This window comes from Vipera ursinii, assembly GCF_947247035.1.
Source record: "Vipera ursinii genome assembly, chromosome: 2".
In the NCBI taxonomy this organism is placed as follows: Eukaryota; Metazoa; Chordata; class Lepidosauria; order Squamata; family Viperidae; genus Vipera; species Vipera ursinii.
In genome coordinates, this window is record NC_139513.1 from 17,617,512 (window position 1) to 17,645,466 (window position 27,955).

A 27,955-nucleotide genomic window follows, 5' to 3' on the forward strand; every position below is an offset into this window, starting at 1 on the left:
TGCAGCAGCCAAACATTAACAGAGGAGATATATTTTTCTGACATTTTGTATTGTGGCCTAAACTTTTATGATCATTTTCATGTCATAAAACGTTGAATAAAATTTTCCAATTCCAAATCCACAGGAGTCATGGGTCCTGGATTTTGGATGCATTCTGTAAGTGAGCCCATTTGAGATACCTACTATGTGCCATTTTGTCCAGTTAAAAGTTACGGGAATTTTTAGTAGACAGTATCACCTGTTGGTTTCTTTCTGATTCACTTTCCTGCAACACACTCACCTGTTCTTGAACAGCCTATGCATCTCTCTCGCACAGAAGCACAATACGGTAGCTTCACAACAAAATTTATTACAACCACATTAAAAGCGCAATTGTGCATGAAGAACGAGAAGCAGTCAACTGCTGCAGGTTTTGTTAGCTTTTATGTGCTAAATATGTTATTGGGTGTGTGTGTGGAAGTAGCTTAATTGGTGAGAAAATTCAATTATGGTTCCACTTCCAGGCAAGCGCAAATGTGCACAGAGAATGTGGAACAGAAGAGCAACACCACAAATCCTTTAAATCTAGATAAATCAGGACAACACCACCCTGAATTTGGGGAATTATACTCCCAACCTTTTGGAGTTCAGCAGACTGTAGAATAAGATTTCGCAACATAGGAGGTGCTGAGATATGCATAATACCTCCCATGTTAATTCTAATAGAGGTGGTCTCAACCTTGGCGACTTTAAGATGTGTGGACTTCAGCTCCCGGAATTCCCCAGCTGATAATTTAAGCCCACACATTTTAAAGTTGCCAAGGTTGAGAAACACGGCTACAAACAAAAAAACTGAATTGCATGCAATACATTGCATTGAATTAGAGCAGGGGTCTTCAAGCTTGGCCCTTTTATGACTTGTGGACTTCAATTCCCAGAATTCCTAGCTACCCATGCTGGCTGTGGAATTCTGGGAGTTGGAAGTCCACACATCTTAAAGTTGGCAAGGTTGCGCAATCCTGTTCTAATGCCTTCCCTTCAAATTTTACAAATTCCTATGTGTAGCCAAGTTGTGCATGAACACCGTATCCCCCCCAAACAGGAATACTACAGTATGTACTTTCGACAGCTCTTTAGTTTTTTCAATATTTGGAATGGGATGTACCTATAGTTTAATTATTAAAGAATTTACGTGGCTGTCCATCTCACAGCAGGGACTCCGTACCTAGACATTGTGTGAGAGACTGCCATGGGGCCCAAGGTCTGAAAAGTCCCATGACTAAGGAGAAAGAGGAGAAGAAGGCTCTCCAATCTAGGCTTGTGAACTTCCTCAACATAGTCAATAGGCCACTATGTGATTCAGAATGCAGGTTTGCATGGGTTGATGGCTGGATCCAGCACAGCACAGTTCTTAAATAAAACGGGATCCATAATATTTTAAGAATTAGAAGACCATCAACCTGTTTCTCTCTCTTTTTTGCAAAAATAAAATGAAAGCAGCTACATTTATTTTGTCGTTTTCAAATAAACTCTAGCTCTTAAGTTGCTAGACCTATCGAACTCTTTCTCTAACTCTTAGTTTGGATGGCTTTGCACGGGACAATTGGAGGGCTCCAGATTCAGAAACATTGCACTAATATATCAAATCATTTAGGAAAAGTGCTAACTTAAGAGCTCTTTCGCTGCAGGGACGCGTTAGCTGAGACGTCGTGCATTGTGCTTTTGGGATGAACGTGCTAAGCTTAAATCCAGTCTTGTAGCTTCTTAAGACTGTCGGATATTGCAAATAGAGATTTTTCCCTTGCTCTTTATCAGCAGTAGTTTCCTTTCAACGTTGCCCCTAAACTGTTAAAATCATGGCACCGCTGTGACTTTTCATTGTCCCTCTAAATACACAGGTAGTCCTCGACTTGCAATCATTTTAGATTATGACCATTCAACGTTGATAAAGGACTCGTGACCATTGCAGCATCCCTGTGGTCATGTGATCAAACCTTGGGGTGCTTAGGAACCAACAGGTTTACAGAATACAGAGTAATAAGGTTGGAAGGGACCTTGGAGGTCTTCTAGTCCAGCCCCCTTCTAGTCAAGCAGGAAACCCTTTACTATTCCGGACAAATGGTTGTCCAATCTCTTCTTTAAAAGCCTCCTGTGATGGAGCACCCACACATCTAAAGGCAAGCCATTCCTTTGCAACAGTTGTAGAGTCCTGGGGTCACACGATTGCCTTCCCAGGGGACGTCTGGCTAGCAAAGTCAATGGGAAAAAGCCAAATTTGCTTAGTGACCGTGTGATTTGCTTCATGACTATGGCAAAAAAAGGTAAAATCAAGCACGACTCACTTAAATGACCATTTCGCTTAGCGACAGAAGCTTCGGTCCCAATTATGGTTCTAAGTCGCAGAGTAGCTGTACTACCACCATAGGCTTTTGGCAAGGAGGAGGCAGAGAAGGATGGAAGGTGTTTTCACCAAGCATTGGAAAGGATAGCTTTTCAACCCCGCTCCCTTCCAGCACTGATGATGTTACCTAGTTTGTTAATGAAACGTCTGCCAGAAAGACACCAAGCTCAGACAGCATCAAGAACCTCATACATGTCATAGCCAGTGAAAATTAGCCATTTGCAAAGCTTGGGTTGTGCTGGAGCATGAGCTTTGCTCATCCTTTTCTCGCAAAGCGTGGTACCTGTCCTGCACAAAGTATTCCAACACCGTTTTGACTTCTCAGTCTCCTTGAAACTATACTTTGAGGTCCACCCCGTTCCAGCTTCTGACCAAGTCAAAAAATCTTTTGAGCTCCCAAATGGTGAAGGAAGGCGGAGTTTCATACTCCATGGAGAAAAGAGGGCTGTCTTCCTAGCAAGGGTGGGACAGCGAGGCCCGGAGGAAGTGCAGAGCGCTGGTCTTCCATCCGGGTTCCTTGAGCTGAGAGCAGCAAATCCAGCAGCCCCTGAATTCCAACCGGGATAGGAGGCTCCGTACGCTGATCTTCAAGACGCTGGCTCTGCAGACGAGGGAGAAGGAGTTAAAGGATCAAAACTGAGCTCAACATTTCTGTTGCTAAGCTAGACATTTATGAAGAAATAATAATAATAATAATAATAATAATAATAATAATAATAATAATAATAATAATAATATAATACTAATAAATACTACTACTACTACTACTACTACTACTAATAATAATAATAATAATAATAATAATAATAATAATAATAATAATAATAATAAACGCCTATGCAAAGAAGCTGAAGAAACAGCGGACCACCTGGTAAGTTGCTCCAAGAAGATCGCACAGACTGACTACAAGCAGCGGCATGACAAAGTAGCAACAATGGTGCATTGGAAGATCTGCAAGAAATATCATTTGCCTGCAAGCAAAAACTGGTGGGACCATAAAATAGAGAAAGTCATAGAAAATGAAAATGTTAAATTGCTCTGGGAATTCAGAATTCAAACCTGCAACATCACACCCCATACTTAACAATTGTTGATAAGACAGACAAAAAGTTCTGGATAGTGGACGTGGCAGTGCCTGGAGACAGCAGAATAGACGAGAAAGAACTGGAGAAGATTACACAATACAAATACCTACAAATAGAAATAGAAAGACTGTGGCAAAGGCAAGCAAGGGTAGTGTTCTGTTCCAGCCTATGACCGGTCCTGTTGGAATGTCAGGGACAACCCCTTTTTATAAACAATAGGCTGGAACTAATCCAACCAAATTTATTTGCAAAAGCTAAACGAAAAAATTCAAACAAAAGTTAAACAAATACAGACCAAGACTTTATCAGAAGCTCTTCAAACAGTTGCCTTCAGCAACCAGCACCTCCCACACATTCCCCTTTTAAACAGCAGTATCAAGGCGTGGCTTCTCATTGCCTTCTCTCAAGTTGCCTCACTGCTTTCCTTTGCTCAGTTCTGCTGGATTGCCTCCTGCTCCTAGCGTCCCTGAACAGAGCCAGCTGTGGATTGTCTTCTTCCAATCTTTCAGGCTCACACAGCTGGGTCTGAGGAGGAACAAGACGGGAGGGGCCAGGCTGAGAGTTCTGCAGTGCATCAGAACCTTCCTCTGACACCAAAGGCTCTCCAAACCCCTCCTCCTCCTCCTCTTCAGAATTGTCCGACTCAGCTGCCGAATCCACAGGCTGACGCTGAATCACAACAGGTAGCACCAATAGTAATAGGCGCCTTGGGTGCAATCCCAAAACAACTGGGGCACCACTTAGACACCCTTGGCATTGACAAATTCACCATCAGTCAATTGCAAAAGGTGGCTTTACTAGGAACAGCTTCCATCCTGTGATGATATCTGTTGCACCTTCAATTCAAACATCCACATCTGCCTATTCCAGGTCCTTGGTAAGGACTCGATAGGTAGACAAAAATGCCAAATCCAGTCTGAACATCTGGCTGACTGTGCAATGGTTAATAATAATAATAATAATAATAATAATAATAATAATAATAATAATAATAATAATAATAATAATGGGAAGGGAACTTGGAGGTCTTCTAGTCTAACCTCCTACTCAGGCAGGAAACCCTATACCATTTCAGACAAATGGCTGTCTAGTCTCTTCTTAAAAAATTCCAGTGTCGGAGCATTCACAGCTTCTGGAGGCAGGTTGTTCCACCGATTAACTGTTCTAACTGTCAGGAAATTTCTCCTTAGTTCTAGGTTGCTTCTCTCCTTGGTTGGTTTTCATCCATGGCTTCTTGTCCTGCCTTCAGGTGCTCCATAGAATAGTTTGGCTTTGTGGCAACCCCTGAGCTATTGGAAGTTCATTTTGCCCCATGTTGCCACAGTTGCTAAGTGAACTACTGCAGTTGTTAAGTTAGTAATGTGAACGTGGCTTCCCCATTGACAGTTGCAGTGTCCCAGAGGAGGGGTGGTGGCGGTGGTCATGTGATCACCTTTTGGGACCTTCTGACAACAGGTAATCACAGGTCCCTCCCGGGACACTGCAACCATTATAAATATGAGTCAGTTGCCAGGCATCCGAATTTTGATCACATGGCCATGGGAATGCTACAATGGCTCTAAGTGTGAAAAATAATCATAAGTAACTTTTTTCAGGGTGGTTGTAACTTCGAATGGTCACTAAGCGAACTGTTGTAAGTTGAGGACTTCCTGCATGTTGGTTCCTGGAGGAGAAAATGGCTTGCAGGGGAAGGGAAGCGAATGATCCCATTACGTTTTTGATCCAGGGGAATAATTGATCTACCTCTAATTCTCACACAACTCTCTAAGGGCTTGGACAGAAGTTGGTCATCAAACCTTTTAGCCACCAACCCGTTTGTCTCTTCTTTGAGGTCCCTTTTCCTTCTCTCCGTCCCACTCGGACCCCTGATATTTCACTGTGGGATTTTTTTTAAATTGGGAAATGAGCGAAGGGATGAACCAGGCTAAGATTGTCCTCCAAGGTAGATGCAAATAAAATCCAGTGGACAGCCCCAAGCACGTGATCGAAGCTGTCCTCTTGACTTTTTTTTGACCCCCTCCAGCAATGTCCCTAAACTGGGCCACCCACAGGCTTAATCTAGATGATAATGTAAGAAGAGTCTCCATCTTCTTGTGGCCTTTTTCTCATAGCCCTCACCGACTGCCCTCAGCCGATGAAAAAGAAGGGGGGAAACGCAGGGGTGAATGTATATGTGTTTTACACTCACACACACACAGACACACACAGAGAGAGAAAGAGAGAGAGAGAGAGAGAGAGAGAGAGAGAGAGAGAGAGAGAGAGAGAGAGAGAGAGAGAGAGAGAGAGAGAGAGAGAGAGAGAGAGAGAGAGAGAGAGAAACATACAGTGTCCCCAAAGTGCAATTCATGTTAGTTGTAAGCTTCTTAAAAGAGGTGGATATATGCATCCGAGACAGATAAATCTCCAAGAAGCAGTAAACTCCTCTAACCGTTATGTAGCTATATTTATTGTATACAGCTACATTTAGCTTATCCTCTCGTTTCCTAAAATTCACTGCTATTAGATGAAGACAACGACCCTGAAATCGTTTCTAGCTCATGCCCACTGAATCATAAAACTAAACATTTGCACAGCCTATGAATTCAACCAATAAAACCCACACCCGACTAATTTTATTGGTTAGTGAATCCTCCCCAAGGAAGAAATTGATGTGAGATAAGTTTAATTTATTCACCACCTTGTGTGGGGCTTCAGACATACATAGTTTATATTGGGTTACTCTGACTGTGCGTAGGGAGCCAAGGGGTTGACTTCAGAGAAGGAATCCAGAGGCTTTTGTAAGAAAAAAAAATCAGCGGAACCAGAAACTGGAATCCAGAGAGGTGGGAGAATATTACAGAGACTCATAAAACCCACAATTTACAATCATACATATGTTGAAAGTTACAACAGCACTGAAAAAAGTGACTTTTGACCATTTTTCACACGGCCGTTGCAGCATCCCCATGGTCATCTATAGGTTTTTAGGTTTTCATCAAAAGCAGTCCATAGCAAACAATAGTCTCGCTGAGTGGCCACCACAAAAAAGGTTGGTCCTTTGTCTGACCCACTTTATGTCCATCACGAGTTATGACTGCAATGGGGAGGGTCCCTTATGGTTGTAAGTTGAAGACTGCTTGTATCTTTTATTATTATTATTATTAACCATTGCACAGTCAGCCAGATGTTCAGACTGGATTTGGCATTTTTGTCTACCTATCGAGTCCTTACCAAGGACCTGGGATAGGCAGATGTGGATGTTTGATGGTATAACACCTTTCTTCCAGTAGTTCTGCAGCTGCTGGTTGCTCAGCCAACATGTTGTGATTCAGGGTCAGCCTGTGAGTTCGGCAGTTGGGTCGGATGACTCAGAGGAGGAGGAGGGGGTGTTGAAGACCTTGCTGAGCGGGTTGAAGACCTTGCTGAGGGGGTTGAAGATCTTGCTGATGAGAGCTCTCAGCCAGGCCCCTCCCACTTGGTCACCACAGAGACCCAGCTGTGTGAGCCTGACAGCGTGGATGAAGATGACCCACAGCTGGCCCTGTTCAAGGATGCCCGACGCAGGAGGCAGTCAATTAGGAGTAGACAGAGGAAGGCAATGGGGCTTCTCGGAAGGAGGCAGAGAGAAGCCACGCCCTGAACTCTATATAAGGGGAATGTGTGGGGAGGGCTGGTTTGCTGAAGGCAACCGCTTGGATAGTTCGTGTTTCTTAAAGCTCCGGTTTCTTGGTTCGTGTCTTGTTTGTTTTTGTAGCTATAAATTTGGCAGGCGTAATTCCAGCCTCTTGCCGTTTGTAAAGGGGTTGTCCCTGCCTTTTCTGCAGGGCGGGTAGCAGGCTGGTACAGAACACAACAGTTCTGAGTCCTGTAACCCATTTCACCAGATATCCAGGAACTCCAGCATCTAGTATGGACCTTGTTAACCTGGGCAACATCCGAGCCGCTATGGCTTTCTGAAATTTACATCTCACCATATTTTTTATGGGAGAGACACTCTTTGTCTGACTCCTCTGATGAGACCTGTTCAGTATGGTTGAACCTCTGGCATAGCTCTCATCTTCCTCAGAGTACACAAGCCCCACAACCATGTCAAGGTAGTGCCTCACTGGGGTTTTTTATTATTATTATTATTATTATTATTATTATTATTATTATTATTATTATTATTATTATTATTATTATTATTTATTATTATCTTAAATTTTTTGTGGCCTGAAAAAGTTTGAAAATCCCTACCTTACGCCATATGGTAAAAACATCAGATGAATGAATGACATCTAAAAACTGGCTGAGTGTGTGACCAAATACTTAGGGATTAATAATAATGAAACTTTATGGAAAAATAAATTCTCTGTTATACCAATCATGATCAGAATCCTTGGAGAAATATCTAAAGGTTTAATATTGGAGAGAAATGTTGAATTTACCAGAGACAAACACCCTAATTTTACAACAAAATTTACCCTGATTGGAACTGGCTAGAACAGGGGTGTCAATTTCATTGAGGGCCGCATCAGCATTGCGGTTGCCCTCAGGGGGCCGGGCGGGTGTGGCCTGGGTGGGCATGGCCTACTGGGTGGGCGTGGCTAGAGTGCATATGGCCTACTGGGTGGGCATGGCCAGCTCTACATCGTTCTCATCAAGGGTGCCTATGGGGGCCTGGGAAGGAGTGGGACAGATCTGAGGGTCTCTGGCAGGAGGAGGGTCTCTGGGCCAGGGCCAAGGCAGTGGGGGCCGTTCCCTGTTTCCAGGATGGCTTTGCGGGCCGCATGAAACCACTTCGCAGGCCGGATCTAGCCCCCGGGCCTTGTATTTGACATGTCTGGGCTAGAACCTCAGCTGCTACCTTAGTCATTCTTAGGTCCTTAGTGGACTTGAATTATTAAGTTTTCACCCTTAATTGATGTGACTCTAATTGTAGCTTAAAGGTAAAGGTTCCCCCGCACATGCATGCTAGTCGTTTCCAACTCTAGGGGCCGGTGCTCATCTCCGTTTCAAAGCCCAAGAGCCAGCGCTTGTCCAAGGACGTCTCTGTGGTCATGTGGCCGGCATGACTAGACGCCAAAGGCGCACAGAACAATGTTACCTTCCCACCGTAGTGGTCCCTATTTTTCTACTTGCATTTTTACATGCTTTCGAACTGCTAGGTTGGCAGAAGCTGGGACGAGTAACAGGCGCTCACTCTGTTACGCGGCACTCGGGATTCAACCCGCCAAACTGTTGACCATCTGATCGACAAGCTCAGCATCCTAACCCACTGAGCCACCACGTCCCTAATTGTAGCTTACCCACACACAATAATAATAATCAGAGAAGCAGAGTCTGCTCTCAAACTTCCTGCAGCAAATTCATTGTCTCTTGCTGCAACAATTGACAATGTTTTTCTTTTCTAATTTGCGCTGTTAATGCCTCCCTTAATATACTCCTGACATACCTGAGGGAACACCTGCTGCCGGCATCGACTTCCCTCCGCCCTGTGCGTTTCCACAGAGAGGGCCTCCTCAGGGTGCCACCGGTCAGAGAATGTCGACTGGTGGCCCCCAGGGGGAGAGCCTTCTCTGTGGGCGCCCCGGAGCTATGGAATCAGCTACCGGTTGAGCTCCGGACGGCGCCCGACCTTCGCTCCTTTCGCCGCGAGCTAAAAACATACTTTTTTGAACAAGCTGGCCTGGCCTGATGAAGGGATTGGGGGGGGGGTTGTTATGGTTATTTTATTGAGTTTTAAAGATGTATTTTAGTATGTGGGCATTTATTTAATCTTGTTTTAACTTTTGTAATCTGTATTTTTATTCTTGCCCTGTTCACCGCCCTGAGTCCTTCGGGAGAAGGGCGGTATAGAAATAGTATTAAATAAAATAAATAAATAAATTTAAAAAATGAAAACTGCAATAAAATGAAAACCTAAGGAATGCTTTAAAGTGCTGAGTAGATACACCTCATTTGGGCATTTGGATCAGCTTTTGGCTGTTTTTGTTTTTTTTCTCTCTCAAAAATTCTTCAGTTTTTCTGCAAAACTTGAAGTTTCACCAAATCTCCGGAAACTATACTCCTGATAGATCCTGCTCACACAAATTCTGTTTAAATAAACAATGGCATTTCCATCCTGAATGGGCTAGGTAGTTATGTAGTTGTCACTGTTAACCATTCTATATTGATTTTGCTTTTCCTTCCCAAAGTGCATGCCTTGTATTGTTACAGTCAGTTTAATTTATCCTTTCATAAACTGCTCAGAGTAATTGGTGAGGGGGAAGCCTTAGAAATAGATTAAATAAATACTGACCCTGGAATTATTATTCATTGATTTTATTATTTATGCGTAAGTGGCAGTTCGCTTTGCACCACGGTAATTCTAAAGGAGAAACTCACAAGGGAATTGCAACCATAAAACTAGGATTTATAAAGCTGTAAAACCATCTCATTACAACAGCTTAAATCCTAAATCTACAATTTGAGTGTTTGGGAGGAGGATGACCCAAGAAAGTTAAAAGAGTCCTCCGGGAGGACTGGAGGTTGGAGGATCAATGGCACGTACCTGGTGAGCTAGAATAGTGTCATAGAGTTGGTCTTCCAATATCCCAGGATTCTCTTCACTTGCAGCTTCAGGCCCTGCAAAATCAGCCCGCTGATCATTGAGCCTCCGGGCCTGGATTGTGGCCACCATGTCAAAAAACTCTTCAGCCTGGAGGGAAGTCAGAGAAGAGAAAAAGACTGTGCAAAACGAAGGAGGAGGAGGAGGAGGAGGAGGAGGAGGAGGAGGAGGAGGAGGAGGAGGAGGAGGAGGAGGAGGAGGAGGAGGAGGAAGCAGAGGAGGAAGAGGAGGTAGCGGAGGAAGAGGAGGAGGAAGAGAAGGAGAAAATGGAGGAGGAGGAGGAAGAGGAGGAGGAAGCAGAGGAGGAAGAGGAGGTAGCGGAGGAAGAGGAGGAGGAAGAGAAGGAGAAAATGGAGGAGGAGGAGGAGGAGGAGGAAGAAGAGGAAGAGAAGAAGGAGAAAACGGAGGAAGACGAGGAAGAAGAAGCAGAGGAGGAAACAAAAACAACAACCTTGCATGAATTCGTGCCACACAATTATCAAGTTCACCCCTTTTCTGATTTTGCATAACCCACCTGAACCAGCATTTCTCCAAAGGGTTGGATCTGCACATTACACAAAGCAAAGCAGCAAACCAGGTTAAAACCAACTAGTTCTCTGTGTTGTAGGCAACACAGCTGAAATTGTACCCTGAGGGAATCCTGGACAGGGAATCAGAGCCGCTCTCCTGAACAGCCGTGCACAAGGAGGGACCCTCCCTCAGAGGAGAGTTTTCCGACAGCACCCCTGCCTTTCTCTCCTCCACACTCCTCCTTCCCATCCCTAGCCAAGAAGGGGGGCGGACCTCCAGCAGCCCCCACCCCGATTCTGCTTGTCCCCTCTGCACACCACAACCACCTGCAAAACTCTATCAGAACTGAGCGAGTTGTAGGCCGCTTGGCTGGGCCTACAAGGATGGGGCAGCAAGGCCCACAGAGATCTTGGCAAGATTTTTCGGAAGGGGTTTGCCATTTCCTCCTTCATGGGGCTCTGAGAGAGAATAACTAGGAACAGGAGCAGAGTTCAAAGCACTACAAGTTTATTTTACGCTATTGCTACAGAAGAATTTGACCTACTAGCAGCCAAGCCAAACTGGCGCTAGGTGAGGATTTCAAACTCCTTTCAAAGAATCCCCTTCAACAAAAATAGTATCTGCGGGAGGGTTTTTTGGTGCGTGTGCGTGTAGAGCATCTCCTTGAAAAATGGGAGTCCACTCTATTTCCGGGCTTCCTAAGAGAAGGACATTTCAAGGGAAATGACCTTTTATTCCTCAGCATGATTTCTGGAAAGAAATACGGAAGAGTGAGTTGGACATCTCTGAGCTTCTAACATTCACCTGCCCCTTAAAGTGACTGCCATTAAATCCTTGAAGGTTATTGCAGAGCCCAGGTTGATATTTACAGTGAAGAGCATTCACAATCAATAAAATTGTACCCTGTTTGAACAATTTGCATTAAAAGTAAGACATTTATATAAAAGAAGAGTTGTGTTTCTCTGTGGTACCCCAAAATCAGGAGAGTTTTCAGACCAACATATCTTATTAAAAGAGATGCAGGTAGTCCTCAGTTAACAGCCTTTCATTTAGCAATGGTTTGAGTTATGAAGGCACTGGAAAATGTGATTTATGACCAGTCCTCAAATTTAAGACCAACACAACATCGCCACAATCACGTGATCAAACATTGGGTGTTTAGCACCAGCATGTATTTTTTTTGATGGTTATATAGCATCCTGGGTTCATGTGATCGCCACTTGTGATCTTGCCACAAGATCAAGCAAAGTCAATGGAGGAAGCTGGATTCATTTAATGACTGCATGATTCACTGTACGACCACAGTGATTCACTTAACTGTGGCAAAAAAGATCATAAACCTGAGCACAACTCACTTAACAACTTGCCTCGCTTAGCAAAAGAAATCCTGGCCTCAATGTGGTCATAAGTTGAAGACTACCTGTAACTCATAGATGCCATTGCACTAGAAATAAAAACAGCCTCTCCTTTTAATTTCAGAAATTCCTACTAATATATTAGGGGGAGGGGCAGAGAATACACCCTCTGAGTTCTTTTTCTGTGGTCCTGGACTCCTTCTGTGGACTATTGTGGATTACTTTGGACTACGCAAATTCCTTGCACTTGGCCAAATAAAGTATTCTATTCCTATTCCTATTCCTATTCCTATTCCTATTCCATTCTATTCTATTCTATTAAGAATCTAGAGAAAGAAATATTTTGGGAAATATTAAAAAGGCAGAATATATTTATCCAAAGGAATAATGGAGACGATCTTAAAGGCAGAAAAGCAAGCCCAGTTTTCTTAACAGCCCCAAGCAGAAACTAAGCAGAGGCCAGCTTTTAGAAATGCAAATTCAATAATCCATTCAGGAAGGTTGGGACCAGGAAGTTAGGAGCTATGAGATTAGGAAGACAAAGACCTCTAAAATCTACATACCCCACCCAAACTCTAAAAGACATGACCTTTGGGGACATAATAGGATTAACCCACCAATACTAAAAGGGCACACTCAGACGTGGGTCAAAGTACAAGACACAGGAAATACAAAGCCTCAAACAGGAAGAGGAGTCAACCTCAAAAGCCCAAGAAGGTATAAAATCCACCACTCCCAGCAACATGTGGCCAGCTTTCCCAGAGCCATGCTTCTGTCTGGCTCTGCTCTTCAATAAACTCCAACCTTCTTTTTAAAGCAGTCTCATTTTGTTTATTCCCAGCTTGGACTGGACCCTGATGAAGATTTTTTTTTCTACACTATCCTATTGTCAAAAATCAAATCCTTGGCTTTTTACATTTTGAGCTACCAAACTGCCAGCCCTACTAGGCAAACCAGATCAGGAAATCAATAAGAAGGCTACGACTAGTTTTTATTGAGATGGGCTATAATAGTATCTGGGTTATCCCTCCTGTCCCTCTTATACACCTGTGAATCAGGAAAGTGTCTGCTTGAGGTGTTTCTGAATGTTATCTCGTTGCTCTGGACTTCAAAAATGTTTTGGGCCCTTTTAGCTAGGTCACAGGTCTGCAACCTGTGGCTCCGGAGCCGCATGCGGCTCTTTCAGCCATCTCCTGTGGCTCCCAGTCCTCTGCCACGTGTAGTCCCCCCAAAAAAAAAGTGGGGCTAAAAAAGTTCAATCAATTCAAATATGCAGGGTAGGTGCACATCTCGCCTTGGCTCCACTCTTCAGTCCAACCCTGTTCTGCGCATGCGTGCATGTATGCGTATGTGCACACATTTTTTTTTGCAGCTCCCAGTTTTTCCTTTTGTGAGGGAACCGGTTCCGAGTGGCTCTTTCCCTGTTTCAGGTTGCTGACCCCTGACCTAGGTCAGTGGTTCTCAACCTTTTCTTCACATGGACCCCCTTTAAATACCTTTTAAGCAAGGGTTGGGTCAGTTAAATATGTAGCAGTATCATTTCCATATTGTAATTTTCACTTTTTTGTGAAAAAGTGGCCACAGACCACGGCCACGGATCCCCAAGACGTATCTCAAGATTTAAATCATAATGTTTCTACAAGCCTTGCCTGCGACGACAAAAAAAATAAATTACAATCTCAGCCCCAGATGTCTGAGATACCTCCACCCCAAAGCCTTAAATACAGCTCTCAGACACTAAAAACCCACTGTTCTGTACCAGCCTGCTACCGGCCCTGCAGAAAAGGCAGGGACAACCCCTTTACAAACGGCAAGAGGCTGGAATTACGCCTGCCAAATTTATTCACATAAAACAGAGCAAGACAAGACACCAACCATAAAACACGAGCTAAGAAGCAGGAACAATCCAAGCGGTTGCCTTCAGCAAACCAGCCCTCCCACACATTCCCCTTAAATACAGTTCAGGGCGTGGCCTCTCTGTGCCTCCTTCTGAGGTGCCCCATTGCCTTCCTCTGTTTACTCCTGACTGACTGCCTCCTGCGTCGGGCGTCCTTGAACAGGGCCAGCTGTGGGTCATCTTCATCCACGCTGTCAGGCTCACACAGCTGGGTCTGCATCGTGACCAGATGAGAGGGGCCTGGCTGGGGGCTCTCATCAAGCTGTCCAATCCCCTCAGCAAGCTCTTCAACACCCCCCTCCTCCTCCTCTGAGTCGTCCGACCCAACTGCCGAACCCACAGGCTGACCCTGAATCACAACACCCACTTACTTTGTTGCACATGAACACATTCTTTCGAGAAAAACAATTGTGCAAGAACAATTGCTGAAACTAGCCTAAAAGTTGCATCGTGTGGAAATTTGAATCCCTGCCCCTTCTAAACTAATTTGGCTTAGTCCACATTTCATACCAAGTGCTGGAAGCTTCTGTTGCACAACTGAAGAGAGTTCCCCAAAGTTCTTTTTTAAAAAAAATAATAATAAAAAAATGAACTGAGCTTATGCTATAATTAGGAAGTAAGAAAATAACTGTGGCTTATTTTGTCGGGCCGTTGGCTTTTGGCTTCTGTCAGATACCAAATGCAAAAACGAAAATCAAAAGGAAATCCATCATGCACGTAAAAGGGGTGGGGCTTCTGTAACACTGTTATGACCACCATCTTGACTTTTTTGACTCCTTGGGTGTTTTAATATCTAATACAGTGGTGGTGAGCCTATGGCAAGCGTGCCAGAGGGGGGCACCCAGAGCCCTCTCTGTGGGCACGCGCGCCTCGCTCTTTGGCTAAGTTTTCGCAGGAAAAACCATTTCTCAAGCCCCTTCCTAGCCAAAACAAGCCTCCAGAGTGAGCGCACTTTTTTCATCTTTGAATTATATCAAATCTGACACCAGAAACAGATGACCTGAGTGCTGCATGTATTGCTCTCAAACTTACAAAGTATAAGCCAGGGTATAAGCCAAGACAAATTATCAGCAAGCATACAACAGCAAAAATCACATTAATTGTTCAAAAGCATTTGGCATCAAATGCAAACTTTTACCTTTCAGTAAAAAGTTGTTTGTATCATTGAAAGCTTCGTTATTGTGTTTTTCTTTTAAGGCAAAAGATGTTAATGTATGAGTTGTTTTTTTCTAAACTCAAACCTCAGTATTCAGATTAAATTGCCATGTTGGCACTTCGCGATAAATAAGTGGGTTTTGGGTTGCAGTTTGGGCACTCGGTCTCTAAAAGGTTTGCCATCACTGATCTAGTACAGGGCTAGACTATTAGTGGTACGGGTACCACCTGTGGTACATTAGCATCTGGCAGGTGGTACATGACCATTCTAGAAAGGTGGTAGCGGGAGGGGAATGAGCTGAACTGGTGGCAGCACCGCACAAGAGATGGCTGGAGCTGCAGAGCTGTCAGGGCTCAGCGGAAGTGCCAAGATCAGCGCCAGGCTCCAGCTGGAGCTCAATGCTGATCTTGGTGCTTCTGAGCCCAGAAGAAGCGCCGATCAGCTAGAACAGGGGTGTCAAACTCAATTTCATTGAGGGCCGCATCAGCATTGCGGTTGCCCTCAGGGGGCCGGGTGGGTATGGCCAGCCTGGGCGTGGCCTACTGGGTGGGCATGGCTAGAGTGCGTATGGCCTACTGGGTGGGTGTGGCCAGCTCTACATCATTCGCATTAAGGGTGCCTATGGGGGCCCGGGCAGGAGTGGGGACAGATCTGAGGGTCTCTGGCAGAAGGAGGGTCTCTGGGCCAGGGCCAAGGCAGTGGGGGCAGTTCCCTCACTGTTTCCAGGATGGCTTCACAGGTCACATGAAACCACTTCGCGGGCCGCATCCGGCCCCCGGGCCTTGTGTTTGACATGTCTGAGCTAGAATGTTGCAGCATCTCCAGGGTCTTGTGATTTACATTCAGATGCTTGGCAACTGATTCATATTTATGATGGTCACAGGGTCCCAGGGTCATGTGAAGTGACCAAAACCTGCTGCAACCACCCAGCAGACGGGAGGAATAAAAACCAAACACACTCCACCCAACCCCCGCTGCCAATCCTCAACAGAAATGCTCACAACAATGAAAACCTCGGACAGGAGGAAGAGCACCGCCGGGCGGGCAGGCAGGTGTCTTGCTCGGCTGTGGCTTGGGGGGCACTTTTTTCAGTGCCATTGTAACTTTGAACAGTCACTAAGTGAGCTGTTGTAAGTCGAGGATTACCTGTACTTCATCACTTTTTTACTTTTTTTTTGGTCATCAAGTTTTTGACACCTTGCTAGGCAACTGGTGGTACTCGGATGTTGCCATATCCTAAAAGTGGTACAGTGGGTGGAAAGGTTGAAAAGCCCTGATCTAGTATGTTTGGGTTAAAAGTTGAGCTTTGGGGGAGGTCTTGTTCTTTGCCACAGGGGGGCAGTGCTGAACAGACATTCAATTTCTTAGGGGAAATAAATGAACCACCATAGACTTATACAACCTAAGTACACAACTTTTCTATATGCTTCGTTCTTGTGATATGACACAGAAGGTCCAATGAGTGAGGAATGCCAGATTTATCTGCCTTTGGAAACCGAGCACTATTTTATCACTCCAACCCTTCCGTTTCATGATTTTTAAAGTAGCGTCAAACTTCTATACTCATCCATAGCATCAATTACTGAACTCAACAAAGGGGGTGCCCTGATTTTTTTTCTCTGCTACAGGGGAAAAAAGAAATAAAATAAGTGGACAGAGCACCCTGATTGGACCTTTGCTCTATAAACTTGAATTCTGGAATCCCGCCATTTTCAGAATTAGTGAAACACATTGGATTACGAATAAGACAGAAACTATTGAAACTTCACAGTAAACCCCACAAAAAAGTGAAAATTACAATAGGGGAAGTATACTGCTGTATATTTAACGGACAGAGCCTTTGCTTAAGAGAGCGCCAGAAACTTCTTTTTCAACCTATAAATCGGTGTTTCTCAACCTCAGCAACTTTAAGATGTGTGGACTTCAACTCCCAGAATTCCCCAGCCAGCACTAAACCATTCATTTAATGACCTGAAAAAAAGTAACATGACTGTTTTTCACACTCATTGCAGCCTCCCCGTGGTCAGATGGTCAAAATTCAGATACCTGGCAACTGGCCTGTATTTATGATGGTTGCAGCGTCCAGGGCAGGGGTAGGCAACCTTGGCTCTTTTATGACTCGTGGACTTCAACTCCCAGAATTCCTGAGCCAACATGCTGGCTCAGGAATTCTGGGAGTTGAAGTCCACGAGTCATAAAAGAGCCAAGGTTGCCTACCCCTGGTCCAGGGGGTCATGTGATCACTTTTTGGAACCTTCTGGCAAGCGAAGTCAATGGGGAAGCCAGATTCACTTAGCAGCTGTGTTACTAACTTAACAACTGCAGTGATTCACTTAACAACTGTGACAAGAAAGGCCATAGAATGGGGCAAAACCCACTTAATAACTATCTTGCTTAGCAATGGAAATTTTGGCTTAGTTGTGGGTCATAAGTCAATGGCTACTTGTATTCGGTCAAATATAATTAAATAAATACACCTGGGACAATAGCCTCTGATCCCAGAGCTTTATAATTTAGGGACCGCTTAGAGAGGGCTATAAAATACTATGAAGCGGTATATAAGTCTAAGTGCTGTTGTTATCATCAACTGGTTAAGAAAAAAGAGGTAACATAACTTCCTCTCCTGCTTCAATGGTTCCTGAAGCAGGTCTTTCAATTGCAAGCAAACCCGCAAAGCAACATCCACCTATTAGGAATAGCAAGCTTGTGTTATGAAGGGCTACAGAACGAGGATAAGCAAACTTTTGCAACCAGCTGGCCTATTTGAGAGAGATGAGATTGCGTTGTGGGCACACTCACAAAATGGCTGTCACAATGGGCCTAGCTAATCCCCAAACATCCAGAAATCATATGGGTCAGGTTTTTTTTCCCCAACCTCCCTAACCAGCCATCTAGCCATCTCTATAAAAACTTTTTATTTTTGTGTCTTTTTTTTCCTGGGCATTTCCCCCCAAAATGCCATTTTATTTACCCACTCTATTTTTTTCTTAGGAATTCTTACTTAATAGCAGAATAAGTATTAGGGGACGTATTCTTCGAATGCGCGTTACTGCAATCAGTTTTCCGCCTTAATATGACCTACCAGTTCTTATTCATATAATAAAATGATAGTTCAGGTAGCCCTCAAAGTACGACTGGTCACTTAGCAATCATTCATAGTTACAACTGACCTGTGCAAAATTACTTATGATCTGGTTTTGAAGTTCCCACATTGGCCCTCTCCCTCAAAATCACATTGCATGTTGGGTGCTCAGCAAGCAGCCTGCATTTATGTCCATTTGCAGGTCAGGTGACCCCCACTGTCAGGTGACCATGATTTATTATGGTTTTGCCTGAAACTGGTATTTACTTCTGGTTTCCAGGAAAAACATAGGAAACAATGGGTTCCATTAAAAATGGCCACATTCGCTTAGTGACCGCCAAAACAAAAGGTCATTAAATCAGATCAGGTTGTATAGTGAACTGCTTTACAACAGCTGTGACTTAGCGGCCGTAATTGCCAATCTCAATTTTGATCATTACTGGAGGGATGCCTGTAATAATATTTTAATTCTAAATAATATAAAAATAGCTCAGATTTGTCAACTGATGGCAATCCTGATAAGTCCTCGACTTACAACCACAACTGGCAAACCCTGGGGAAATCAGGAGATTCAGGCAGTTCTAACGAGTATAAAGATTTATTGCAAGCTTAAGCTCTCTACAAAAATCTGAGCTACTACCAGTCAAGGAAAATGAGCGGGTGATAGGAAAGAGTCATTCAAGGTGGGCTGGACTTAGATCTCTTGCAGACGCTCAGGGACTTATGATGTCTTTGACCCCTTCCCCATTGGGCTCAGCTGGTTCATCTCCTAACAACTGAGCACAACATTTTTGTTGCTAAGTGAGACAGTTGTTAAGTGTGTTTCCCCCCATTTTACAACCTGTCCTGCCACACTTGTTACATGAATCACTGCAAGAGGAAATAGGGGAGAGATGATAGCAGTGTTCCAGTATCTGAGGGGCTGCCACAAGGCAGAGGGGGCCAGGTTGTTCACCAGAGCACCAAAGGGGAGGACGAGAAACAATGGGTGGAAACTGATCAAAGAGAGAAGCAACCTGGAATTAAGGAGAAACTTCCTGACAGTGAGGACAATTAACCAGTGGAAAAGCTTGCCCCCAGAAATCGTCGGTGCTCCATCACTGCAGATTTTTAAGAAGAGGCTAGAACCGCTAAACATTCACCTCTCTGAGATGGTATAGGTTCTCTTGCTTGAGCAGGGGGCTGGACTAGAAGACCTCCAAGGTCCCTTCCAGATTCTATTCTATTCTATTCTATTCTATTCTATTCTATTCTATTCTATTCTATTCTATTCTATTCTATTCTATTCTATTCTATTCTATTCTATTCTACTCTATAATTCTTAAGTTGGTAACCCAGTTGTTAAATGAATCCGGCTTCTCCATTGACTTTGCTTGTCAGAAGGTCGCAAAAGGGGATCACATGATCCTGGGACACTGCAACCGTCCTAAATACATGCCAGTTGCCAAGCATCTGAAGTTTGATCACGTGACCGTGGGGATACTGCAGCAGTCGTGTGAAAAATGGTCATAAGTCATCTTTTTTTTAGTGCTGTTGTACAGACACTAAATGAAATGTTATAAGTGGAGGACTACCTGTATAAGGAAATAAGAGAGGGCAAGTATGCTGATCTTTCTTACCTTTCTGGTCTTTTTCCAGTAATCCCGAAGGAGTAGGGGGCAGCGATTTCCAGGGACGGACAAGCAGGTGCTTCGGAATTCGTTGCTTTGAGCGCAGAACAGGACCCTGGCTTGGAAGAGCGCTGAATTCAACTTGAGAAGGAAGGCTCTGGATGGGGGGGAAAAACAGGAGAAGGAAAATATACACAAGTGGAATGGGATGCTTTTCTGAATTGGGTCCGGCACAGTGCCTCTCACCCTTGGGAACTTTAAGACGTGTGGACTTCAGCTCCCAGAATTCCTCAGTCAGAATGGCGGTACCCGGGGAATTCTGGGAGTTGAAGTCCATGCATCTTAAAGTTTCCAATGTTGAAAAACACTGCTCTAACGGGTTGCATTTTATTTAGACTATTGTTGTATGCTCTAACTGTTTTAGAATTTTGATGGACTACAGGTGGTCCTCGACTTACCACCATTCTTTTAGTGTCCATTCGAAATCAAAACAGCCCTGTAAAAAGTGACTTATAACCATTTTTCACACTTTACAACCATTGCAGCATCTCCATGGTCACGTGATCAGAATTCAGACGCTTGGCAACTGACTCATATTTATGACCGTCGCTATGTCCTGGGGTCATTGGATCCCCTTCTGACAAACAGAGTCCATGGGGGAGCCAGATTCACTTAACAACTGTGTTATCTATTTAACAACTGTGGCAAGAAAGGTTGTAAAAATGGGGCAAAAATTCACTTAACAACTGTCTTGCTTAGCGAGAGAAATTTTGGGCTCAGTTGTGGCTGTAAGTCAAGAACTACCTGTATGTCTTCTAGCAAGTCTTAGTGCCTGGGAAAAATCTAGTATGGAAAGGCAGGACGCCCATTTCAAAAACCTAAAAGTAAAAAAAAAGGCAGATATGCCCTCGGTGAAGGTTGGGATGGGGGCGCTGAGAAAGCCTCAACTGTCCTTTTCTAAACGTCTTAAAGCAGACATGTCAAACACAAGGCCCGGGGGCCAGATCCGGCCCACAAAGTGGTTTCATGTGGCCCGTGAAGCCATCCTGGAAACAGTGAGGGAACGGCCCCCGCTGCCTTGGCCCTGGCCCAGAGACCCTCCTCCTGCCAGAGACCCTCAGATCTGTCCCACTCCTGCCCAGGCCCCCATAGGCACCCTTGATGCCAACGATGTAGAGCTGGTCACGCCCACCCAGTAGGCCATATGCACTTTAGCCACGCCCACCCAGTAGGCCACGCCCACCCTGGCCATACCCACCCGGCCCCCTGACGGCAACCGCAATGCTGATGTGGCCCTCAGTGAAGTTGAGTGACACCCCTGTCTTAAAGGAAGAATGTGGTAAAAACAGAGCAACTGTTACTGGGTGCACATCAAAGTGTAGGACCAGCACCCAATCAATGGCCCTTGGAGCAAACAAGGTTTCTGTTTAGCTCTGTAACAGGAAGAGCACAAGCAAAGATATCTATGTAAGAAGACAACTGTTAAAGCCGCCTTTGGATCTCTGCCATAGCTTAATCCTGGGGTCCTCAAACTTGGCCACTTTAAGACTTGTGGACTTCAACTCCCAGAATTCCCCAGCCAGGGTGGCTGGGGAATTCTGGAAGTTGAAGTCCACAAGTCTTAAAGTGGCCACATTTGAGGGCCCCTGGATTAATCCTTTCTACAGGGAAATATAAAAGGTTAAGGCTCTCCTGAAGCTGCCATCTTGCAATGGTGTTTCATTGCAATTCCTATCACCTCAGCCAAGGAGCTCAGAGGCTCGGGAAAGACATGGGTGGGTGACTAGCAAGAGAGGTTCCTCAGGAACCTACAAGCCCTCAGGGACCCAAACTACCTCTTCCAACAGGTTCCATCATCCTGTTCTACCAAGCCGCTAGGACTTCTCATTTAATCCCACCCGGAAGGCCTCAGGTTCCTTCCTCCTCTCAAAATAGATAAAGGAGAAACCACTTGAGAATCAAATCAGCAACAGTTCCATCTGCTGTATTGTTATTAAAGGCACAATTTTTGGAAGCAACAAAACAGATTTAAAAAACAAAACAAAACTCTAATCTTAATCATTGTAGTAGGTGATGCATCATTCTGAACCCCTGCGAGTGAAAAACTCAATTAACTCACCATGCAAAACTGCTTGAGCCTGGAACACGTCCAAAATGCTCAGGATCTTGCATGGCTTTGCACTTGGAAAGGTGTTATTTATATGTTACTTATATGTAAGGGTGTAGGTCTATAGATATGTTGCATATAGTACGTTTTAAATGTGTGTTATGTATCTGTACACTTTGACAGCAAGCAAGTAAATTTCATTTTTAATGTGTGCTGTTGTGCCCACGGGGGGCGGGGGGCGGGGAGGGAAATGGCAATAAAGGTTATCTAATCTAATCTAAAAATAAACTCTTTTGCAGACCCCCCCCCCCAATTTACAGGGCTGTGTGTGCTTTAAAAATAGTTTGGGAGAAGTCTTTAGACCATTGTTAGGAGCACAACACCTCTTTTCTACATCAGTCTGAAAAAAAGATACGGATGCTTTAATAAGCTCTTGAGCCTCTTTAAAACAGGTGCCTCTTTTTTCCAGGCTGCGCCAGGAGCATGCTGACTGGGAAATTCTGGGAATTGAAGTCCACACATCTTAACATTGCCATGATTGGGAAACACTGCTCCAGATGTTTTAGGGCTGATATCACCAGATGACTGAAGAATTACAGGAATTTGCATTTGGCCACATCTGGAAGGCATGGCACTGAGGAAGGCCGTTCTATGTTTTTTTCTTAAAGGGCCAGTTCATTCTCCTCCTCTTTCTGCTTTTCCAGCTGCATTCCATCTCTCCCACTTGGCTCATTCCCAACTACTGTTCAGAGAAAAGTTCCTTCTTTGTGTGTTTTTAATTTGTGCTTTTGCATCCTTGGGGTTGATCCTATGCTTACAGCTTCCCTCTAAGTCAGGGGTGTCGAACTGCCGGCCCGCGGGCTGGATGCCTCATCCAGAAGCCCCGCCCACCCCATTGCCGGCAATGGCAAAACCGTCCCAATACGTTCGCGACGTCATGTGACATGGAGAGTTTGACATGTCTGCTCTAAGTGATAGGGACTGACCATGTATGCATATGGTTCCTTTGCTTCATAGATAGGCCCCTTACCTGTTTTCCTGCTGTTCCTGCATCTGAAGCATTACTCTTTGGTGTCTGTTCTTTTCCTATTACATCCATTTCGTGCTCCATGTTTGTTTGTTTTTTAACTTGCTCCAAATGGATTGTCTGAAGACTCTTCTATGTGGAAGGATTTTCTGGTTTGCTACAAGAAAAAAAAACAGATTCAGTCCTCTTGTCAGGGTTCTGACAGATGAAACTCTTCAAAAGAATTTCAAGGCATTGTTTACCTTAAAGGATCTTTTTATTCGAGTAGCAGAATATCGGCACTGACATAATTGAAGCTCAAAGTTGAATTCCCCTCCCCTGGGCACATAGTATCAAAGCACAATTCCCTCCTCCAATTAACAGTCATAAATCACATTCCCCAATTAGCTTGAAGCCCGGGCTTCCTCTCCAGCTCTCCAGCCCGCCAATTCTTTATCAGCTCTGAGTTCAACAACCTTGATTCTCACGTTAAGTTTTAGTGTTGTTATGTCTAGCATCCTCTAACTCTAAAAGGGAAAGGGGGAAAAATGGCTACATTTCCATCTGTTGTCAGATGCAAAAACATCCAACGTTAGCAGCGTTGACACCTCTGAGAATTTCAGGAATAGGACTTCTGAGTGAAAATCGACTCATTTGATCATCTGGTGCTGGAAAAGGCCCCTGTGTATTACTTGGACTGCAAAGGTAACTAACAAACAATAATGTGTACGCATAACACCAGACACGTCACTGGAAGGCAAAATCACAAAATGACGTCTCGCTTATTTTGGCCTTGTCATCTGGTGGAAATTCACCGGAGAAAGCAATTATTTTTGGAAGAGTTAGTGGTAAAAGAAAAGCATGCCATCAAAGAAGGCAGTGGCTGGACACCCAACATAGGGAAAAAACCCAAAGAAATGCAAGATGTGGAGAGGCCTGGCCCACAAAATCACCAAGAGTCAGACTCGACTGAGTGGAGAAAATCATCAAAAAAAAATTACGCAGTTAAAATTATTTTTAATTAAAATAATTAACAAATATATTAAATTTACAGAGTAGAGAAAGGCAGGCTATAAATACATACATTTTTAAAAAAGTAAGATAAAGCGGGCTCTGAATACATCAGAACTGTATTGAAGTGCATTTAATTCAGGCATATATATTACCATCAGCACTTAGGCATTTAAACATAAACAGAAATCGTATTCTCTGCTTAGGGTGGGGGAGAGAAATATACACAAAGAAATTGGCTCCTTGTCTTGTAAATTTACCAGTGGAACAATTAGTTAGACAATTAATGGAAGGGAGAGGCAAATCTGCAAAGAAATGGAATTTGGGCTGCCAATTTAGCAAGGAAAAAAAAGTCATTTCCTGCTTCTGGGGCTTTATTAGTGATTCACTTGGGAGAAAAGCAGCAGCAGCCAAGTTTTTTTGAAGCATGTGTAAAAAAAAAAGTATTGTCTGTTAAAGCTGCCTATCTAAAGTTGCTACAGGTAGTTGCTACAGGTAGTCCTCAACATACCACCATTCGTTTAGTGACCAAAGTTACAACAGCTATGCAAAAAGTGATTTATGACTGTTTTTTTTCACACCTGTACTATAAAGCATCCCAGATTAGTGGAATGCTTTACTAAGGGTTCAAACTAAGTAAGACAGCACTCAGAATCCTGCATCCAGTTTTGGTCATCATGTTATTAAAAAAGATGTTGAGACTCTGGAAAGAATGCAGAGAAGAGCAGCAAAGATGATTGGGGGACTGGAGGCTAAAACATATAAGGAACAGTTGCTGGAATTGGGTATGTCTAGTTTAATGAAGAGAATGACAAGGGGGGACATGATAGCAGTGTTCCAATATCTCAGGGGTTGCCATAAAAAAGAGAGAGTCAAGCTATTCTCCAAAGCACCTGAAGGCAGGACAAGAAGCAAAGGATGGAAACTAATCAAGGAGAGAAGCAACCTAGAACTAAGGAGAAACTTCCTGACAGTTAGAAGAATTAAATCAGTAGAACAACCTGCCTCCACAAGTTGTGAATGCTCCAACACTGGACGTTTTTAAGAAGAGGCTGGACAACCATTTGTCTGAAATGGTATAGGGCAGGGGTCTTCAAACATGGCCCTTTTATGACTTGTGGACTTCAACTCCCAGAATTCCTCAGCCAGGCATGCCTGGCTGAGGAATTCTGGGAGCTGAAGTCCATAAGTCATTAAAGTGCCAAGTTTGAAGACCCCTGAGTATAGGGTCTCCTGCCTGAGCAAGGGATTGGACTAGAAGACCTCCAAGGTCCCTTCCAACTCTGTTATTCTGCTTGTCTAGCTGTTGCTTGGACTCCTACTACTACAGTTTTTCAGCCTGATTCCTGTCGTGACTCTTCTCTCTAGTTAAGAGTAAAATATGTCCAAGGAGTTTCATTCATCTGTAAGTGTAGGTTGTGTTACAACACTGTGTGTGTCTGTATGCAGATATGTGTAGATGTATGTATGTACTAGGTTGGCCATCCTAGCAGTTCAAAAGCACGTAAAAATGCAAGTAGAAAAATAGGGACCACTACGGTAAGAAGGTAACAGCGTTCCATGCGCCTTTGGCATCTAGTCATGCCGGCCACATGACCACGGAGTCGTCCTCGGACAAGCGCTGGCTCTTCGGCTTTGAAACGGAGATGAGCACCGGCCCCTAGAGTCGGAAACGACTAGCACGCATGTGCGGGGGAACCTTTACCTTTGCCTTTATGTATGTACAGCCATATTTTTAAATTTATGACTGCATTACTTAATGATGAAGCTTCTGGTCCTGATTAGTATTATTAAACAAAGGCTATAGACTATAGTACTGTATTCTGAACACAACACCACACATGGTTCTCTGCAAACTGCCTACTTTCTTCTCTCTCACCCTGTTTACTTATGCAGATATTGCTGTATGCAATACAGACAGTGACAAGGATGGAAATATATCATAAAAAGGGGAACAGCCACAACACGTTGCAGTATAAAATATCCCCTAAGCTCAGGAGACTAAAGTTCTCGCTCCAGTGAACCAACCTAGATTGGATCCTGCAGTATAAAATATTGTTGCAAAATCAGCAGTACTGCAGAAAAATATCCCCTTCCATGCTAATCTGTTCAATTCTCTTTTTTCCTCTTGCTAGTTTAAGACTAGTTTTAATAGAATAAGATTTTTAAATGATTTTTCTTCTGGTTAAATTCTCTCGCCTTCCCTTTTTATAGATGGATAATTAGTCCTGCAAACCTTCAGTTCCTCTCCAAAATAGCAGCTGTTGTGGCCTAGATTGTGTTGTTTTGCCCACATTAGGGAGTCACATTCAAATGTAATGAGTTCCTTGTTAAGCCAGTCTTCCTCAATCTAATCCTGTCTGGCTCTGCTGGACTACAACATCAATGATGTTCATTCAAATGGCTATGCAGGCTGTGTAACAGAATAACAGAGTTGGAAGGGACCTTAGAGGTCCTCTAGTCCAACCCCCTGCTCAAGCAGGAGACCCTATATTATTTCAGACAAGCGGCTGTCCAGTCTCTTCTTAAAAGCCTCCAGTGACGAAGCACCCACAACTTCTGAAGGCAAAGCTGTTCCACTGTCCTGACTGTTAGGAAGTTTCTCTTTAATCCCAGATCGCTTCCCTCCTTTGATAATTCTAGGTTGCTTATTTCCTTGTAAACCAAGGTTTGTGTAGGTGACCAGAAAGATTCCAATGTTTGGATTTTCTTTAAAATACTCCAAACAGCCACAAATATAGACCGTCCCGGCAAGAAATATTTGCATTTTTACTGCCTTATTTTTTATGAAAGTGAAATGTTTCCTGAACATGATCGGAATCACTTTGATCTTAACAACAGCCACAAACATCTCCTTTGAGAGGGGATCTTGGCTGAGAGGGTATTCAGCATAAACTGCCAGGTTTTTGAACCCTAGAGTTCAGAATTTTCCCTTTGCTTCGTTCTCAAAATAGGGTGGCTTCACAACCGCCCTGCCACTTAGTAAGTTCTAGCCGTGACAATTTTACTGGGGACATCTTAGTGGCTTGTTTGGCCTTGTTGCAATGAAGATGATAATTGAGCCCCTCATTTGGTCAATATCGACGGGAGGAGATATCTAGCCATTTCCTCTGCCCTAAGCGTGATCAAATCCAGTCTTCCTCCCAGCTAGCATGTTACAATACTCTGGCATTTGCTCTCCTTTATAAATTAAGGACATGAAATAGCCTAGATTTGAGGAAGTCACAACATGGCAAAGATTTCCAGTTCCTACGTCTAGTACCATGTTCCCAGTTTGTCCCAGTTTCTCCTTCCTCATATTAGCAACCTGGTTAATAAGGAGCCATGGCTATCAACAACCAAAACCCACATCTATCTCTTTGATTCCCTGTGTCAGCGTTTGCAATAAAAGCCTCCAGTACATTATGACTGACTCTGCCAGTCTTTCCTCAGTCTGTTCCTCCACCATATATTGGGGTACAACTCCCAGAATTTCCAGTCAGCCTCCTTCTTAGGAATTCTGTAGTCCGCCCTATCCAGAAAGCCCTCTTTCAGCCAGTCTTCCACGGTCTGGTTCTGTCTACTTATTATCTATTTACAGGACTTATATGGCTGCTTATCTCATACAAGGACTCTAGGCAGTTCACCACAATCCTGAAAACATGGTTAGAAATAAAGGTACCTTTCCCCCAGGCATCAGATCAAACATCCTCACATCCCCTATCCTACCCAGGAAAACCCAAGTCTTCACTAGTTTGGAAGGTTTGGGGTCTTGACCTGGAGTTATGGGGTTGGACCCAAAAAGTATTTGGAAGATGGCAGGCTGGAGCAATATCTAAGGCAGCGTTTCTCAGTCTTGGCAGCTTGAAAATGGGTGGACCTACTCCCCAAATCCCATATGCTGACTGGGGTATTCTGGGAGTTGAAGTCCACCCATCTTCAAAGTGGAGAAACTCCTGGTTTAAGGTCCCAGGCCAGGAGGCCTACTGAGAACCTCTCACTTGGACAGCCACCTCCTACGCAGAAGACTTCCTTGTCTCTAAACAAAATCAACTTCATGAAGCAACTCTTTCTGGCACCCCACCCCTCACCTTTCAGGTCCCCTTGCCTTCAGGCCGCTGGGAGTTTCCGGCAGCACCCCATTTCTCATCCCCTTCGCTCTCACTCAGGCTTTGCTGGCGTCTGGCCTTCTTCCATCTCAGCTCGTTC

General features: G+C 44.1%; 1 protein-coding gene across 1 annotated transcript; it reads right to left on the reverse strand.

Moving 5' to 3' along the window:
* Positions 1-329: 329 nt before the first annotated feature.
* Positions 330-27,955, reverse strand: GPSM3 (G protein signaling modulator 3). The gene is made up of 5 exons (XM_083355684.1): positions 27,838-27,955; positions 22,781-22,934; positions 19,653-19,800; positions 9,977-10,152; positions 330-2,981 (listed from the first exon to the last, which is right to left on the reverse strand). The coding sequence occupies exons 2-5, from the start codon at positions 22,859-22,861 to the stop codon at positions 2,802-2,804; spliced, it is 585 nt and encodes a 194-aa protein (XP_083211810.1). The 5' UTR covers positions 22,862-22,934; positions 27,838-27,955; the 3' UTR covers positions 330-2,801.

Bases quoted from the DNA above. Each gene is read 5' to 3' on its own strand.
- GPSM3 (XM_083355684.1), bottom strand. From the start codon at position 22,861: ATGGAGCACGAAATGGATGTAATAGGAAAAGAACAGACACCAAAGAGT. The intron at 19,801-22,780 runs GTAAGGGGCCTA...CCCCCCATCCAG, and splicing joins CAGGAACAGCAGGAAAACAG to AGCCTTCCTTCTCAAGTTGA. The intron at 2,982-9,976 runs GTACGTGCCATT...CCTCGTCTGCAG, and splicing joins ACACTATTCTAGCTCACCAG to AGCCAGCGTCTTGAAGATCA.